This window comes from Drosophila subobscura, chromosome U (assembly GCF_008121235.1).
Source record: "Drosophila subobscura isolate 14011-0131.10 chromosome U, UCBerk_Dsub_1.0, whole genome shotgun sequence".
Classification (NCBI taxonomy): domain Eukaryota; kingdom Metazoa; phylum Arthropoda; class Insecta; order Diptera; family Drosophilidae; genus Drosophila; species Drosophila subobscura.
Genome location: NC_048534.1, coordinates 6854152 through 6872149, shown reverse-complemented (window position 1 = coordinate 6872149; position 17998 = coordinate 6854152). Strand labels below are relative to the sequence as shown.

The following is a 17998-nucleotide window of genomic DNA, read 5'->3' as shown; positions in this document are numbered from 1 at the left end:
TGATTGTGGTAGCAGTTAACTTGATTATTTTACAAATAATTGAAAAGTTACCCTCCGTTTCCGCACCACTGCGAAAATTGAACAAATTGCAGACAAGACTATCGTGGCAGGCAGCAGGCAGTACATACATCAAGTCGTCTCCCATGCCCACATCATTGCCTCCCACCGTGACTTTGCCGAGACTCAAGCGCTGCCACTTGCTTTCCATATGAGCCGAATTGGCGTTGACGTCGTCGTCTCCAGCCACGCGCTTCTCAGTGACGACAACGCTGGCGATGACACCCCAAGCACCAGCACCGGCACCGGCACCAGCGACAGCACGGATGCCAACGCCAACGCCAAACAACAGCAACGATGATGACGGAAACGACACCCACTGCGGCATGGATGGCAGCGGAGAAAACAAATACTGATATCGTGCAAAAACATCATTCGGAACTAGACGCCCCTGCACCTGCTCCTTCACCTGCTCCTAAAGAAAATTCGGTTTGGATCAGTAGTCCACATGTTTCATACAAAGGAAAGCAACTGAGTAGAATCAAGTGGGGAGGCTAAGCCCTTTGCTAGGTGCGGTACATTGGTGCGGTTAGATTCTTGGAACTTTTACTTAGGCTATTTGGTATCAGAGATTTGAAAAAAAAGAAAATATATTATATCTTAATATAAAATATATTAAATAAATATTATGAGTATGCAAGTAATAAATCCGTAATTATCTACCCTTCTTTCTACCTTTCAATGTATCAAAAAATAAGTCCTTTTATTTATTACCTTTTATGAATACTGTTAGGATGGCAATAAATTATATCAACACGACAATTGTTCGTTATTTTATGTGAATTAACAAGAATTAATATATCTTTTTATCTACCCCTCTGTCTCTGCTTTTTTCTATTTACCCAAAATATCTCACCTCCTAACTAATAGAAAAGGTCTATGACAATGTATCCTTCATCTGCAATTATCACCGAATAAAATTCAATAATTCCAAACTATTTCTATTCCTGTTGTTGAAGGTCATTTTTATGTCACCCAAACATATCGCTTAGTAACCGGCCTAAACATCAATTCTGTGTCGACCTAACCCAACGTGAAAAGTGCAAATTGGGTTCGGTTCCTCAACTACGAATAAGGGCTACGACTCCGGCTACAAATGCGGATGTATCCTACATGCATGAAAGCCTTGCCTGTTCCTAGCACTGGCTCTGGGAGCTGGCAAGGAGCCATCGTAGTTGAGCAGGTAAATGCTATAAATAGAGTCGTTCCAAGTGAACTTGTGAACTTATTTCTGGCTCAATGGTTGCCAAGCAGCCGCCGCCCCGTTGTCTCGCGCCGTGGCTATACATATGTAGGCGAAATTAACAATCAGACAACGGCAACCCAACCAATTCACCCAGTGGCCCAGTCAGTCAGTGCCGAGGAAGACAGAGAGAGGGGAACGCGATAATTTTGCACTGCAGGCAAAATCGAATTAGTCGGCTGGCGGTGCTTGGAGAGCGAGCAAGCGCCACCGCAATGCAGACGCGTCCGAGCAGTGAACCGCAGCGCGTTAAGGAGCAGCTCCTCAGGGAGTTGCCCCCACAGAAATGTTCCAGCGCCACGCTGGCCAAGAAGGTGTTGACCCCACCGGCAGCACCGCCACCCACGCCGGCCACAATTGCCCCGCTCAATGTGGTGCCAATCATCGAGCTGACGCCTCCGTCTCACTCCGGCGACACTCCGAAAAAGCCTCCGCCTCCACCGCCGCCCAGACTGCCCGAGAAGGCAGTAAGTCCCACTCCGGATAGCAGCAACAAGGAAAACCTTCCCGTCAAAGCCGTGTTCAAGCCTTTGGGAGCACCCAACAACTATGGGGCACGACGCACTTGGATCACCACAGAGCGGATGAATGAGCTGCGGCGGAAGGCCCAGGAGGCGGCCAAACAGAACAAAATATTCACCATTCGAGGGTGCTTCAATTCGGTGCGGAATGCCCTGCTCACGCGGGGATGGGTGGAGAAGCTGGATGTGCATCGGAAGGTGGTGCCAGCCGGACAGATGACCTACGAGGATCTTACCCAGCGACTGCCCAAACGGAAGGCAGGAGAGACGCGACGACAGTACATCCTGAAGTGTGAAAAGAACATCATGTCCCGATTTCTGGAGCACATGCCCGTGGACTTCCTGTGGACGAACCGGAAGGAGAAGTGCGACTACATAGACCAGGCCAAGAATCCCGGCATGACGATCAACAAATTCCATCGAGCTCCCTTCACCTCCAAGGAGGGTTTGTGCAGCCAGCTGCGGGACTTTCACTGGTTCTTCGAAGAGGGCACTGCCGAAATGTACTTCCCCCGCTGCTACAACGTCTGGAGTCCCGAGGAGCTGGGCGAATTCATCGACAACTTCAAGCTGACGGCCTGCGTGGCCTTCCTGAGGGCCATGCTCTGTCGCTACCACAAGCAGGGCCCCGACGCGGTCTTCTCTCCCATCGGCAAGATACCGTACTCCTCGATAGACTTTGCCTACAAGCGGCTGGTGGAGTACCTCGACAGCTGCCAGCACAACGACATCGACTTCGAGGACCCGCCCAAAATATGGGAGCACGACTGGGACGCCTTCCTCTACCAGCACCAGCAGCTGGTCAACGAGGACGGACGCATCCAGCACGATGGCCAGCGGCTCGAGCACATGGCCAAGAGCTGCCTGTCGCTGGTGGACAAAATGAAGATCCACTGGCCGCAGTACAGCCTCGATGGCTATCAGAATTTGTGGATTGTCAAGCCAGCCAACAAGTGTCGTGGTCGCGGCATTCTCCTGATGGATAATCTAAAGAAAATATTGGGTGTTGTGAATCCATCAATAGCCTCCAAGAGTCGCTATGTGGTGCAAAAATATATAGGTAAGAAATTCCGAAATCCCTTATTTGTGCCAAAGGACATTTAAAGGAATGACCCAAAAGTTGACCCATTTTCACGAACATTAGTTAAAGATAACATATTTAAAACTTGCATTACGAAACCTTCCCAATCGATATGGGATAAAGGATCTTAAGTGCACCCCTACAAAAATTGCAAATCTCACCAGAAAACGATATAAACAAACACAGAACACAGCACAGGAAACGGAAACTAGGTCGTAAATCAGGCCGGTGCCAAAGTTTTTGTACTACGAAAATATCCTATGGCCCTTCCTTCCCCTTTCCCTTGTCCCACCCATTTCGGGTGTAACTCGAAACGTCAGTTGTGGTGTCTGCACGCACGCACATCTCCAGTGACGGAGCACGGAACACTTGTAGTCCTGCGAGTATACCCATATCCTTTGTACATCCGATACAATCCGAATACAATGCATACAAATTTGGCCTAAAAACGCAATCATTTGGGCTTTTGGGTTGCTTTTGCTTTCGCTGCCGTGCTCGTTTTGCTGGCAGAAATCATAATTTGTTTTACGGTTTTCTGTCTACCTTCTGAGGCATGCAACAAGTTTGCTGCAGAGACAGAGACAATTGATTTTCAATCTACGTTTTTTTATAAAGGAAAACAAAATTTGGGTTGAATACAACAGAAGTTTGCCAATGCGGAAATTACAATTAAATTGTGAATTCCTATCATTGAAGATGGGAATATAACAAATATTTGCAGAACAAATACAACGGATTTATCCAATTATTTAAATCTAATTCTCCTTTCAGAACGGCCGTTAATCCTCTTTCAAACTAAATTCGATATACGTCAATGGTTTCTCATAACAAACACACAAGTGAGTCTTTATCTTTCTGAAGGAAATCCCTGTATTACATCTACTACCCTCCTCCGCAGCCATTGGTGGTTTGGTTCTATAGGGAGAGCTACTTGCGATTCAGTTCCCAGGAGTATTCCCTTAGCAATCACCACGAGTCGGTGCACCTCACCAACTATGCCATTCAGAAAAAGTACACGAATGGGAAGCGGGACAAGCGACTGCCCAGCGAGAACATGTGGGACTGCTACTCCTTTCAGGCGTATCTGCGGCAGATTGGGAAGTACAACATGTGGCTGGAACGAATATTTCCTGGCATGAGAAAGGCCATTGTGGGCTGCATGCTGGCCTCGCAGGAGAACATGGACAGGCGGCCAAACACCTTCGAATTGTTTGGCGCTGATTTCATGATTTGCGAGAACTTTTATCCCTGGCTCATTGAGATCAACTCCAGTCCGGATCTGGGGGCCACAACAAGTGTGACGGCTCGCATGTGTCCCCAGTGCCTGGAGGATGTGGTCAAGGGTGAGTCTCGCTCGAAAATTAAGCACCAACATCTCTAATTAATATTCCCTGCAGTTGTCATTGATCGTCGCACGGATCCCAAGGCGGACATGGGTAACTTTGATCTTGCCTATCGGCAGGTCGTGCCTCCAACACCCGCCTACATGGGTCTCAATCTGTATGTCAAGGGCAAGCAGCTGCTGCACAAGGTGAACCATGGACACAACCACCACAACTACTACTACCAGCAGCAACGCAAGGAGCGCTCCCTGGCCACCAGCAGCGTCTACCGCCAGCGCTCGGCTATCCTGCATCCCGCCACGAGCATATCGCGCATCCACCGCGCCATGCCCACCTTCAATGCCACCGAGTACATGGAGAAGTATATGGTGGAGCCCCTGAGCAGCAGTCGTAGCAGCCTGAGCAGCAGCCACCAGGCCACGACATCCGCCCTCAGATCCCCATCAGCTCTGACTGCAGGGCCTTCACAATCAGCAGCCTCCGCCGGCTGTCCGTATCTGCTAAAGCAGGCGGGTCGCTCCATCACCCAGCTCCTGAGTGCTTCACACAAACGAAACACCATGGGAACGATTCCCGGAGAGGCCACCACCAGTACGGCTCTGCCCCCCAAGCGGCAACGCAGCTGCGGGCCGCGTCTCAGCTCCACGAATCCCGTGGAGAACACCGAAAAGAAGTTCAAGATCCTCATCAAGAACTACACCTCCAATGGCGGCGATAATCTGATGGAGAAACCAGAGCCACAGGAGACGCCCGCTCCGGCCACAGCTCCGGTGATCAGTGAACGCAAGTGGCGGAGTCTCCGCAACATCACCGCCACCACCAGCTCCTCATCCGCCGCCTATTGCCGGGCCAAAGTTCAGGCCGCAGCCGTAGCCACTGCCACGGCAACGCCGTTACCTTCGCGTCGCTTTCTGCGCACAAAGTCAGAGATTGAGAGCACTGCCAGCATCCATGCCATTGGCAGAACCTTTGGCAGAAAATCGAACGGCCCCAGACTGCCGATCAGCATCTCGGTACAGGCACTGCATCGAGGAGAGCCCATTGTGGCAGCCCTAAAGCAGGCAACCAGCGAACTGCAGTTGTCGCAGGCCCAGGTTCTGAGTCCGCGCACAGCCCTGGCCAACAAATTGAATAACTCTACACTCGCTGTCCCTGCTCCCCCACTGCCCGTCGGATAACCCGTTTAGCCCCAGAGGCGTAGCTAGGTAGCCTTAATTAAAGTTATGTCAAGTCAAATCAAAATATAAATAAATATTAAACAACAACTTGTTCTTACCTATTGGCTCTTAATTTTGTGGCGTTATTTTCCTTGAAGAAGACTTCCTAGAAGTCTTCGATACCGTGCTTAAGTCGAATTAAGAACTACGCGACGATACCGAACTAAAGATTTACGAACAGAAACCGTTAACGCACAAAAACCATCAAAGGAACTTTAATAGTTCAAGTGTGAGAAACGAAACATGAAAGAGAGTCGGATCGCCAATACTTGGAATGACTCACTTTAAAAATGCGACACCTTGGAATGAGGGCGCAGACGTTATGAGCTTTTGCAGATTCCTTTTTAACTTCTTGAGTGTGAAAGAGACGAAGCTGTGCACTCCCACGCCACGCCACTCCACCCACACACACAAACAGACAGACAGACGTGACATCACGTGACCAAGCGCATCATTTGTAAGACACAAAATTGGCAAAATTGATTTGGCTGTCTTTCGCTTATGTTAAACAAGATCTATAATGCACTCCACTTGCCCTCGTTTGAACACTTTTAAATGCTAAACTCTACTAAACACACGTGCGACAGTTTATACGCTTTGTTTTTCACCATTTGCACGGATCAACACGCGGAGCCGATTTGGAAACGCCCGCTTTAGCCGGTTCAAATAATGACAATGGGAGAGAGAAGAAAAAAAGCACTCGTCTCGTTTCAGTTGCTTCTCCCACTCTCTTTGCAACGACTTCTGCCAATTGCTTATCTATGGTTTTGTGGGTGTGAGATGGAGAGCACACGCATGCGTTTCTCTCTTTCGTCTTTTCATCTTCTATTTCGATCTGCCATATCTGTGTTGATTCGGTTGATCTCTGATTTAAATAATAAACATAATCGTATTTTATCTGCTTATTTAGAGTTCTGTTTATACCTTGTTGATGTCCACTAAAAGAAAAAAAAATATTAATTTCACTTCACTTTTGACTTCCTATTTAATTTTCTAATCAGACCACCAGTTCCGATTGGAGCCTATAATGTTTGTAAAAAGAGCCGAGTGTAATTAATGGCTAAAAAGTGATTATAATAGCCTCTTGCCATCAGTTATCCAGCTGCCCAGGTTGCCTCCCAATCTTCACTTTGGTGCCGTATACTGTAGTGCCAGATTCTCGCGAGTTTTCGAGGTCAAGATCGTCTTGGGTAACAATTGTTGCGTTGCAGAGACCTGCTCCGAGGGTGAAGCGAAACTCACCTTTGACCCAGCAGCGCTCTTTGATGATTTCTTTTGAGAGAAATGATTACAGTTCTTGGACATTTTTTGGGGTTTGGCTTTTCTTACCTTCTTCTTGGATGAAGCTGTGGCCTTGACCACTTTGGCCGGGGCCTCCTTAATCTTTTCCAGCTTGCGACTTGCCGAGACCTTTACATTGTTGAGTATCTTGTGGAACATGCGTGTCCGGTTGCTGTTCTTCAGCTTGGAGGGGAGATTCTCGAAGATTGTCATCTGCTTGCCGTTGAGCTCCAGGGGATGGTGGACATCGGCCCCATTGTTGATGTTGTAGTTTACTTCAAAGGCTCGCTCGAACTTTCCCGTGGGTGCCAAGGGGTTGTTGGCCAGATCCACCACCACACGTATGCAATCCTTTATAGCAATGGGGCATATCCGGGCTGTAACCTCCGTCGAGGGCGACAGATCCGGCGTGGAGTTGATCTCAATCAAGATGGGATTGTAGTGCTCGTCCAGCATAAAGTCGCAGCCATACAGCTCGAAGGCGTTCTGCACCAGCTCGGTCTCATCCAGGCTTGCCATCACCACGGCCACCAGATTCTGCTGGAAGCCCCTGTAAATATTCGACCACGTATCGTCCGGAGCGCCCACATGCCGCAGATGAGCCTTGAACTGATCCAATGACCACATATTGTGCTTTGGCAGACGAGGATCGCGATTCTGCTTGTTCTTGTAGCGCTTCTGCACGGAATTGTTGGTCAGATGGATCGATTCCCGCAGATCGTCCATCGTAAACTCCTGCGAACTGAAGCGCAGATAGCAATCGCGATATGTCCACACGGTCACCTTCGAATCCCCAATTGTCAGCAGCATGTACTGCCGTATGTCAAACTTTGTGCGATAAACCAAATATGGACGTTCTACAAAGGAGGAGGAATCATGAGGCGTGGAATGCCTTAGGGGTATGCCCCACACTCACCTATGTACTTCTGCACAATGTACTTTCTGTTCTGATTGTTCGATGTCCATTGGAGAATGTCATCCAGGCAGCTGCGTATGACAATGCCAATGCCACGCGACTGATAGCCCGGCTTGAGGATCCACAGATTGCGGCTGCCGTCCCAGCGATAGTCGGGGCGCAGGGACTCGATCTGGTCGAGATTTTGCGTGGCCAGACGGGCGTACTCCGTCATGACCTTCTCGCTTACCCGGAACTTGGCATGCGACTTAAGGATATCCGCGGACTGCGTCATAAACGTTTGAATCTCCACGATTTCGGTTGGGGTGGGCGGCTTGACCCGCGCATCATCGAGGGAGTAGTGCTCCGCCTGTCTGATCATTTGCTTCACCTTGGCCAGGGCATAGTCAAGGTTGGTGCTCATAATGGTGCCCTTGTCCAAGTCTATCAGCTCTTCGGGCTTGTGCTCTTTGATGTGGCGCAGCAGGGAGCGTGCCTGGGTCTGCTGGTAGTCCTCGATGAAGGCCATGCGCTCCTCCACGTTGTTGCCACCCAGGCGGTAAAAGCGCGGATAGCTCATGCCGCAGACACCGTCCTCGCGATACCAGCGCTCCTGCTCGGCACACCCGACCAGACCCACCTTCGTGGAAAAGTCCAGGAACTGGCTGCGCCTCACCCGGTTGCGGAATGGCCGCACCTCGGAGAACAGATCCCGCTGGCCCTTGCTCTGCCAAATGAAGAATGAGGGGAAATGATTGATCATCTTCGATATGACCACCGTCTCATAATCATTGCCTCGTCGCGCATGCTCCAGCAGCGAATCCTCAGACATGGTCTGAAGTTTGGCGTGCCGCGACGCCGGCAGCTTCTCCAACCATCCCCGCCTGACCAGGGCCCGCCGCACTGTATGATAGTTCCCATAAACCGTGAATATCTTTCGGTTGCGATACGCATCAATGACCCGCGTGCGGTACACGTTCCTAAGCTGACGCTTCTGTGCATCGGGTGCCAGCGGCATTGGCGTGTTGGCGCCAGAGGCCGATCTTGGGGTGGATATGGACCGTGCTCGTGCCAGTAGTTTATCGACGGTGTCCTGGTCATAGTGTCCCCTGTGTGGCGTGATGGCACCCGAACCGAATCCTGCAGCTGCCAAGGTGGCTGTGCCATAGCTGCTGTTGTGGATGCCGGCGTTAATGTTACTGCTGCTCGGCGGCTTTGGCACCGAACACTGCTTGCATAGATGCACCAGCTCAGTGTCCAGGTTGTGGATGAGCGACTGGATCTTCGAGACGGGATTATAGTAGCGGTGACGTTGATTCGTGGTTGACCCACTCGGCATCGGCTGGCTGCTGCTCATGCTGTTGCGTTGTGGGACAGTCTGGTCTTTGGTGGCCATCTCGGGCTGTGTGTGTGCGGTGATAGAAAGAAGCGTGAGCGTGGCTGCTGGTGGCCTCTAGTGTAATCCGTATCCTTTGTGTTCGTTGCCAAAGCAGCTGGTCCGCTCGGCTGCAAACTAACGAGCAATTTTGAAGCTGAAGCCAAACAATTTCTAACAATGGATCAGATCATTTACAAATAAAAAATCTTTGACTTAAAAAACATTTCCTATCAAACAAAAATCGAAATTAAAACGTGTATACGCGGCAACAAAAAAAAGTCGAGGTGAATTTTGAATAAAGCTGGAGAAGCCCCAGGAAAACCTGTCCCCCGTACCCAGAGCATCGAAGGTTGCTGTAGAAATTTGGAAAATTAAACCAAAGTACTGGTTTCAATCATAGAAAATCTTTCAAATGGTTAGACAGCGAATAAATCAGCATAGACCATTATTTTTTTTGGTTATTATTCTTTTTTTTTTGTAATAAATTTTAATTTATAGTTATATTTTCTTCATTTTGTTTTGTGTGTGTTTTTGTTTTGCTTTTTTGTTTGTTTTTTTTCATCTTTTCAAATATATATGGTACATGTAAAAAACTCCTAAACGGAATTTTCTCCTTTACTAAATTGTTAGTATTGTTTTTTTCCATTTCCATTTCATTTTCATGCTTTTCACAATATTCTTTCAAATATATAAGGTAGTATTTACATATGCTGCGTATGCGTAATCATCCAATTTGTATCATTATTATTTTTTACGTTTAGTTACGTTCCATCCATCATTCCGTCGAGAATCTTCTGATCGTGGATTATTTCAACAAAAGTCAACAATTAAAGTCAAACCAATCGATGGATCGATCGATCCTTAGATTAAGGATTAACTTAGACTTTGCATTAGTAATCGTATTTAGTTAATTTAGGTTACACATCATAAATATTTGCTTTAATCTTGGGTTTTACTTAGTTAATGCTACCGTTTACATAAATACATACATAAATAAGTTACCCCTTTTACGCATGGATTTGTTTTTCTTGTGTTGTTATTAATTTTGCTAATACGTTTGAAATAATTTCATTAAGTATGCTTCATGTCTCTTGTTAGTACTTGTTATAGGTAGAATATTTTTAACTTGTCGTACAACTAAATTTCAAAGGTTTTTACCTCTGCTAACCATAGATATTATCTCAACTTAGGGACAAGCGTTAGTTACGATTTTGGTTACAACTTAAAAATTAATGCACAGAACATAACATCCAACAATTATGCATGGGGTATGTATGGATATTTTGTTATGCAGGCAGTTTGTGTGCTTTAATGTAGATCTGCACAAATAAGTACATAAGAAACTTAATTAGAGGGGGGATATAGAGAAGATCCTTAAACGTAACAACATAGAAAAAGGGAAGGTGTTTTTTGTGGGGTGTGTGTTTTGAAAAACAATGGATATGCTTTTAGGTTTTTTGTTTTTGTTTTAGTTTTAGTTTTTTTTGTTTTTTTGTGAATATTCATGCGAATTATTTAAAGATTTCAATGCCCCGCAATGCCAAATAATTTATGATGCTCGAGTTAAGAGAAAGTTGAAGCACAGGCTGGCTAAGAGTTAAGTTTTTGTTGTTTTAGTTGTAGTTTTAGTTTAAGGTTTAGGTTTAGGTTTAGTTCGCCCTTAAAGCTTGTTCGATTACTGGATTCATCTCGTTTATATAAATGTATATATAAGTGTGTAAATAGTTGATTTTTGAATGGGCGCTTGCGACTTATTCGATCCGATCCGAACCACCATCGATCATCACTTCGATTCCTCCCTCTTTAATACTTTCTTTTGTTAGTTACTCGTATGCTTGATAATATATACTCTATATATTTACTGTTTACTGTAGGTATGTATGTATATATAGAAGTGAGCTTTATATATGTGTGTACTTGTGTACGTGTATTAAACTAATCGTTTAACTATATAGATGTACATGTATGCATGTATATATATGTATATGCAGCTGTTTACTATATATGTATATGCCTGATTGTTGTGCATGTTGTTCATTCAGTTAATAAACTCATTTGGAACGCCATCCAGATGTCCAGATGTAAAGCGTATGCCGTACAAAATTATGAATATATATAAAAAAAACTGCTCTTTAGATGATTATAAATAAAAAACTGTACAAAAATGCAATAAAAATTATATAACAAACAATGTTTGGTTACGAATTTGGTTCGAAGCACACTCTGTCCGATCTGTCTGTCGCTGAACAATCAATCAATATCTATAAAACAAAATACTGTTAGTCTATTGCAAGCCCAATTACACTATATCGTATATATGTATAAATTATATATGTCACTTGGTAAAAATTATAAGTAATTATAATTGTACAATCCGAATAAACTGTTTAGCTTCTAAAACTTGTACACGGCACCCCAACTCGATCTACTCTCGTACAGTATTTCCTATATATGTATAGAGTATGTGCTATGTCTTGTATACATTGTCTTGTTGTTGTTGTTTTTATGGATATACGTATATGTATGACTATGCGTGTATTTATATATATGTATATATATATATATACGGTATATATATATTCATATGGATTAGACGTGCATCATGCTGCGGGGGTAGGGGAGTCTCTTGCGTTGCGTCTTTCTTGTTAGAATTTTTTGTGGCTTGTAGTTAATGATAACATTTCATTTGCATTTCATTTCTGCTTCATTTCTAGTTCTTAGGCTTAGGAAAAAGGTCTTTTTGCCCCGTGGTCTTTTTGTGTAGTGCCTTGCTTCTTTGCTTTGCTTTACTGGTTTACTCATCCACCGATGTTGTGGGCGGACTGTAGCTGCATCAGGATGCGCTACGCTGCTCGTTTTCCGGCCTCCGATCTGTGGCAATTTGCAGCAGATTATTAAACTCCGTATCGAGTATTTGGCGAGCCTAAAAGTAAAGTCAATTAAGTAATCATTTGGGTTTCTCTATTCGTTATATAAAGTAGACTTACCTGAGCATTTTGTGTGGGTATTTGTAGGGCCAGGCCCATGGCAGTGGCATCGAAGCCCTCATCCAGGGCCATCAATGCCCCATGCACACCCGATTCGAGCAGATTGTTGGCATATTCCTGCGGAAAAAACAAATTCATAAACCCTTTTCGACTTTCACTCTTCCTGCACTCACTTTAAGTCCTATGCTGCCCACCCAGCGTATAACACGTTCATTGCTCCACACGAGCACATCGCACAGTCCATTCTCGCTCATCTTTCGCCTGTGCTCTAGCTCGGTGCGATCGTAGTTTAAGCGTTTGAGCATTGAGATGCCATACTGCAGGCTTGTGCGATGAAAACTGTCCACCATTTTCAGCTGGCCACGCAAATCCTTCTTGGTCAGATGGTCCAGCATGCGGGCATCGACTAGACACTCCATAAATGTTGTGCGATATTGCGGCAGACCCAAACCAGGCAGCCAATAGTTTCCAATCCACTCGTGATTCATGTCGCCTATCAAATTAGAGATAAGCTATCGTCTGGAGACTATTCCTGATTGACTTACCAAATGCCAATGTGGTTCTTGAGGTTTGTGGCGCCGAGGGAGAGGTTAATGAAACCATTTCCTGTATGGCCAAACGCAATTTGAGCCTGTGCAGTGGATTGCTGATGCCTGATGGAAGGATTTTACAATTAAATCAAAGATTGATGGGGGAGAATGTGATGTGCTAGTGCACTTACCAATCTCTCTCTGTATTTCCGTATCGCTGAGGGCACTCATAATGGCACCCGATTTGACATTGGCACGACAGGCGGCCACATACCAGGCGGGCATGCCCACCCACAGCTCCAGCCAGGCCACAATTGTGGGACCATTCCAAAGGGCAAACGGTGTGCCCGCCTTCATGGCCTCACCCAATAAATCGTTGCGATAGTCATGCTCTCTGTGGAGGGATACAAAACAAAGATAATTAATTGTTTACTCTGCACAATATATCTTCAGTAATTTCGTGGGTTTACTTTTTCTGCCTGCCATAGTCGACGCTGCTGATCTTCGATCCCTGCGCACTGGCTATTCGCGGCATCATGCCACCCGTCATGCTCATGGCATCGTAGTTGGAGTCCACTTCGCTCAGGCCGATCGATAGGTTGCCGATGGACATCATGCTAGGCGAACCATCCGGCAGCGTATCCTTTACGCCCTTGACCTTCTCCTTTTTGCTAAAGAAACGCCCCAGCGAGGACTTGATGCCCTTCTTCTTCTGCACGGCCGCAGCGGCCGCCTCCCTGGACACGCCCGAGGTGGGTGTCTGCAGCATAGACATGGAGCCCATGGTGTTGTAGTGGCGCAGCGACTCCTGGCTGCCGTAACGCGAACTCAGCGGCGACAGGCCGTAGCTGCCGTGACTGCTCATGGCCATGTGGTTGTGGTTCTGCGAAACGGGCGCATTCGGGTTCAATCCAATCGATCGACGACGCAGCTCCTCCTGACTGTGGGCCAGGGCCTGTGCCACACGCTCCAAGCGCATCGAACGGGCTGTCAGCGGTGATGCAGCACCGCCAGAGCTCGAATCTCCAGTGGTGGACAGGCCCCCATGAAGTTCCTCCCGTGAGGCATCGCTGGACAGCACGGGCAAGTTGAGCTGCGAGAGAATCGGATTAAATTGGGGTAACAGAGAGTCGAGAGCATTCCCTTACCGTGTGATATTTCTGCATGAAATCCCTTTGAGGGCTATTGGGAGTGCTCCTCCCACTCATTTCAGGACTCTGCCTGTCCATGGAACGTCCGCGGGCCAACAGATTCACATGCTCCAGGCTGCCGACACGCGATTCCAGCTCCTCGGCTCGCGCCTCTGTCGACTGCTTCTCCTCCTGGATCAGTCGAATCTCATTGTTGATGGCATCCAGCTGCTCTTGCAGCATCATGGCCAGCGTCTGGGCATCCGTGTGTCCCGATGGCGACATCATGTCCGCCGTGGCTGCCGCATAGAGCACATCGCTGTCGTCACAGTCTGCGGCACTGGCCACCAGATCGTACGCCTGTTGCTGGGCATGCGCCGCCTGCTGCAGCTTCTCCCACTCCTGCTCGGCCATGGAGCGGGCCAGGGCGTTCTCCTCCGTTAGCCGCGACTGTTTCTGGCGCCGCAGCGAGTGCGTCTCGAAGCTGGCATGCGAGGCGCTACGCGAGAACTGACCACCATCGACAACGCTGCTGGGCGAGAGGCTCCTGGTGAGGGCCTCCGTCTGCTGGATGTTGTAGGCAATCTCCTGCTGCAGCAGCTGCCGCTTAAAGTTCTCAATCTCCAGGCGCGTCTTGGAGAGCTCCTTCATGATTTCGCTCTTCTCGTGGTGCAGCTCCTCGGCCACCTTGCGTGCCTTCTCCAGCTCCTGCGTCAAAGCGTTCTTCTCGTCCAGCGCATGCATGCGCTCCTTCAGATGCACCTGCAACCGCTCATTGGACTCTGAAAGCAGCTTATCCACCGTCGAGGACAGACGCAGATTGTGCTCCTCATTCATCTTGAGACGCTGGTTCAGTCTTACAACCTCCGTGGTCTTCTCGTCCAGATTCGTCTCCAGTCCCCGTATACGATCCTCGGCCGAACCATGTCTCTCTTGAGCCTGAAATTCGATTTGTTTTTTTTTGGGAGCCGAAAGAGGTTTAGTAATCACAATCCACAATCCATAAATTAGCAAAGAAAATAAACAGAAATTAGTAGAAAATTGTGCGTGGAATGAAAAGCTAAAAGTGAGGTTTACTTTTGGTCTGATTTTGGTAGGGAAGTTGAAGAGTAGAGTTCTTGTGCTTAGAGGGGGATACATACATAGACAGAGAGTTAGATAGATAGTTAGATAGATTGAGTCTTGTTTTGTGTACAAAAAGAAAGAAAAGAAAGAGCTTTAAAGTATAGAGAGGAGAGAATTGAATATTGAATTCGACTGATACTTGGTCGTCGTACAGAATATGGGAACCTGGCCATGGCGCGCATATTAGTTGTTCGAGTGCATACCTTATTTCCTACCTTAGTCAATGCCTCCATGCGGGCCTTCAGCTGCTCTTCCATGTCGGGCTGAAGTTTGGCATGTTGGGCAAGCTTCTGTTCGGATAGCTCCAGCTTCTCCTCAATGGCTCCGATCTTTTCCTCGTGCAGCTGGATAGCGATATCGGTTTTTGTGTGTGTTTATGTTTTTGTTTTGGGGATAGCAATAACGTGGTGGGTTTTCGATTAGATGCCAGTTGATTAGTTACATTTTGAGGAAGGAATTTAGTGACCAATAACCCAGTTGCCAGTTTGTTTGAGGACCCACCTTTAGCTGCGCCTCCTTGTGCCGCAATTCCTGCTCCAATTTCTCGTTCAGATCATGCAGCGATGTGGACTCGCGCTGGGCATTCACATAGCGCTTCTCCAGCGTGGTAATGCGCTCCTCCTGATCCTCCTTTTGGGCCACATTCTCCCGCAAATCACGCTGCAGCTTCGAGCATTGATCCTGCGCCTTGCAGTGATCCTTTTGCACACGCGACATGTTCTCCTCCAGCTCGCTTATTTTGTTGTTCAAATCAGAGACACGTCGCTGCCATTGCGAGAGCTCCGAGGTCTGTGGAATGATAGGAGTGGGCAGGGGGGAATGGGTAACACATGTTCAGCAGATGCTGTGTGGCTGCCTGCCTGCCTGCCACTCTCTCACCTGCTTCTCGATGATCGTCTGCAGTTCGTGGGTTTTGGCCGCATATTCGTTGAGCTCATTAGCCTCCCCATTGACGCCGCCAGCTCCGCCCACGCCGCCCGCCATCTAACGAAACAGAAAAAACAAAACGAACGAGAAATTGATTTTCGATCTGTGCCCTAGGCGACATGGTTGATTGCACACCCGCGTACGCACCTTCTCTTTCAGGCCATTCTCAGTGCCGCCGCTGGGAACGGGGCCACTCCCTGATCCGCCGACCGTGCCACCCGCCTTGTATTGCGTCAGCTCCTCTTTGGTTGTATTCAGCTCCTCCTCCAGCACATTGTTCTTCTCGATGGAGAGACGCAATCGCTCGCGCACCTTCTCGTCCAGCGCCTTATGGTGCTCGAAAAGGGATTTCAGGGCTTTGAGCACTTCCACCTCACTGGAGACGCCGCTCTGGGCGGCAGCCTGCCGTTTCACCACTGTCATTCTCAATGAGCGTTCATGCCGCGACACCAGGCACTCCAGATGCTCGAGTAGCAGCTGCGGGAAAGAACAGAAAAGAGAGACCCACATTTAGCAATGGATTTTGGGATGTACTACATGGCGGGGAGCTGCCCCAAAGCTTCTTACCCTGGTATTATTGCGTTCCGCCTTGAGTTCGCCAATCTCCTCGTCACGCTCAAGCAACGTTTCGCGTGCCTGTGTCAACTCCTTTGTGAGCGTCGCAAACTCCTAAAATAAATACATAAATTCGGGTATTAGTATTTCCTCTAACCTCAGAGGCTCTTAGGATCCCACTCACCTGCGGCAGATTTGCATTGATCTGACGCTGGAGACTGTCACGCTCCTTTTCCACATCGTGTAGCTTCACTTCCGTTTCGCCGAGCCGCTCCTGCGCCTCGCGCAGGCTGTCCATTAGCTTGTCCCGCTCATCGAGCATGGAGACCATCAGCTGCTCGAAGTTGGCATCCTCGCCGCTGAACTGCGAGGAGCGCTGCGATATGCTGTCCTCCGAAATCGTGGGCATTACGTCGCACATCATGTTCCACATTATTTACTTGGGGCACGCCAGAGCACGCCACAACTCACACATAGGCATGCAACACTAAAATGCAATACAGAGAGAGACAGAGGTTAAGCGAGAGAGGGGGACACACATTCCAATTGGAATTCGTTTGAGAAACATGTCTAATGAGACTTTATTTTATCATAGGCGCCGCATTGATAACAAGTTTTTCTACACACACACACACACATGTATGCTTACAACCACACTTTTAGAGTCACCCACGCACACACTGCCATACAGCTATATACACACACACAGAGGAGCACGCACGCACACGGTCTCTTTCGCACAAGTGACATATTTTTTATCATAGGTGTGTCGCTCTCACGCATTTTGTAACGACAATTAATTGAAACACACTCAAATCCATTCATTAAAACCAACAGCTGGTCTATAACTTGGCCAAAACGCCTTTTCACCTTTACAACTCGTATGTGGGGTACGGCTTTTATGCAAAAAAAAAAAAAAGGGGAACAGGAGAGTGAAAAAAGAGGCAAGAAAAAACTCTCCCCTCCGCTGCGTTGCTCCTACGCTGAAAACGTACCCCAATCGATCGCACGGCGGCAGGGCAGCAGCAGCAACAACACCTTTGGCCGCTGTCTAGCCTTTGCATATGTCCTGGGGCTCTATTCTTTTTGCAAATCCACAAAAATTACAATAATTTCCAACTTTTATCGTGTGCGAAAAAAAACGAAAACGCGCGGCGTTGCCACTGTGGCAATGTGACCGCGGAGCTATCGATAAAATATACCGACAGACCCTAAAAAATGTACCATAATATACCGACTAATTTTAAAAATATACCATAATATACCGTAGTCTTAAATCGTATTCCTCAATGTTGATGTTCTATTTAATATTACTGGCTTGCAATGACTTTTAACACTGAAACCATAATTTCTTCCGATTGAATAATAAATTTCGCTTATTTTAGATCCTCCTTTTTATTGGATTGTATACCTTATATCCTCATATATTCTACAAATTTGTACTCAAATTTTTCATTTAATAGTCAGGGAAATTATCTCCTGCGTCTAAACGGTCTGGGAAATTCTCTCAAACGAAAACGCGTGGCGTTGCCACTGTGGCAGTGAAACCGAGAAATTATCGATCATATATGCCGATAGACCCTCGGAAATATACCTTTCATTTTCAAAATAGACCATTAATATTAAAATATCAATTTCAAAGCTGCTCTCAAACGTTAATAATAACTATCTTAGATCGATTGTTATTGCATTGATTCGAGTCTGAGATATCCAACATCCATCATTACC

General features: G+C 47.2%; 3 protein-coding genes across 5 annotated transcripts; 1 reads left to right on the top strand and 2 right to left on the bottom strand.

Moving 5' to 3' along the window:
* Positions 1 to 1503: 1503 nt before the first annotated feature.
* On the top strand, positions 1504 to 5425 carry LOC117900513 (tubulin glycylase 3A). Its single transcript, XM_034810908.1, has 4 exons — positions 1504 to 2881; positions 3674 to 3741; positions 3801 to 4245; positions 4300 to 5425. The coding sequence occupies exons 1-4, from the start codon at positions 1516 to 1518 to the stop codon at positions 5421 to 5423; spliced, it is 3003 nt and encodes a 1000-aa protein (XP_034666799.1). The 5' UTR covers positions 1504 to 1515; the 3' UTR covers positions 5424 to 5425.
* A 1115-nt stretch (positions 5426 to 6540) lies between these two features.
* Positions 6541 to 9226, bottom strand: LOC117901745 (tubulin glycylase 3B). The gene is made up of 3 exons (XM_034812632.1): positions 7660 to 9226; positions 6792 to 7600; positions 6541 to 6734 (listed from the first exon to the last, which is right to left on the bottom strand). The coding sequence occupies exons 1-3, from the start codon at positions 9032 to 9034 to the stop codon at positions 6588 to 6590; spliced, it is 2331 nt and encodes a 776-aa protein (XP_034668523.1). The 5' UTR covers positions 9035 to 9226; the 3' UTR covers positions 6541 to 6587.
* Positions 9227 to 9528: 302 nt separating this feature from the next.
* On the bottom strand, positions 9529 to 17445 carry LOC117900008 (liprin-alpha-1). 3 transcript variants are annotated; one of them, XM_034810191.1, is made up of 14 exons: positions 17266 to 17445; positions 16455 to 16757; positions 16283 to 16384; positions 15863 to 16192; positions 15668 to 15772; positions 15290 to 15577; positions 14992 to 15132; positions 13682 to 14602; positions 13004 to 13626; positions 12725 to 12927; positions 12549 to 12656; positions 12177 to 12496; positions 12004 to 12120; positions 9529 to 11939 (listed from the first exon to the last, which is right to left on the bottom strand). In XM_034810191.1, exons 2-14 carry the CDS (start codon positions 16701 to 16703, stop codon positions 11850 to 11852), a joined length of 3597 nt encoding a protein of 1198 aa, XP_034666082.1. In that variant the 5' UTR covers positions 16704 to 16757; positions 17266 to 17445; the 3' UTR covers positions 9529 to 11849. The 3 variants fall into 3 exon arrangements, with proteins under 3 accessions (XP_034666082.1, XP_034666083.1, XP_034666084.1); XM_034810192.1 differs by having other exon boundaries at positions 15004 to 15132; XM_034810193.1 differs by lacking the exon at positions 14992 to 15132.
* Positions 17446 to 17998: the final 553 nt, after the last annotated feature.

Coding starts and splice junctions, on each gene's coding strand:
- LOC117901745 (XM_034812632.1), bottom strand. CDS start 9,034: ATGGCCACCAAAGACCAGACTGTCCCACAACGCAACAGCATGAGCAGC. Junction 7,601..7,659: donor CATTGTGCAGAAGTACATAG/GTGAGTGTGGGG, acceptor CCTCCTTTGTAG/AACGTCCATATTTGGTTTAT. Junction 6,735..6,791: donor CAGCTTCATCCAAGAAGAAG/GTAAGAAAAGCC, acceptor TTCTCTCAAAAG/AAATCATCAAAGAGCGCTGC.
- LOC117900513 (XM_034810908.1), top strand. CDS start 1,516: ATGCAGACGCGTCCGAGCAGTGAACCGCAGCGCGTTAAGGAGCAGCTC. Junction 3,742..3,800: donor TTCTCATAACAAACACACAA/GTGAGTCTTTAT, acceptor CCTCCTCCGCAG/CCATTGGTGGTTTGGTTCTA. Junction 4,246..4,299: donor CCTGGAGGATGTGGTCAAGG/GTGAGTCTCGCT, acceptor TATTCCCTGCAG/TTGTCATTGATCGTCGCACG.
- LOC117900008 (XM_034810191.1), bottom strand. CDS start 16,703: ATGTGGAACATGATGTGCGACGTAATGCCCACGATTTCGGAGGACAGC. Junction 13,627..13,681: donor TCATGCAGAAATATCACACG/GTAAGGGAATGC, acceptor ATTCTCTCGCAG/CTCAACTTGCCCGTGCTGTC. Junction 11,940..12,003: donor TACCCACACAAAATGCTCAG/GTAAGTCTACTT, acceptor CTTTACTTTTAG/GCTCGCCAAATACTCGATAC.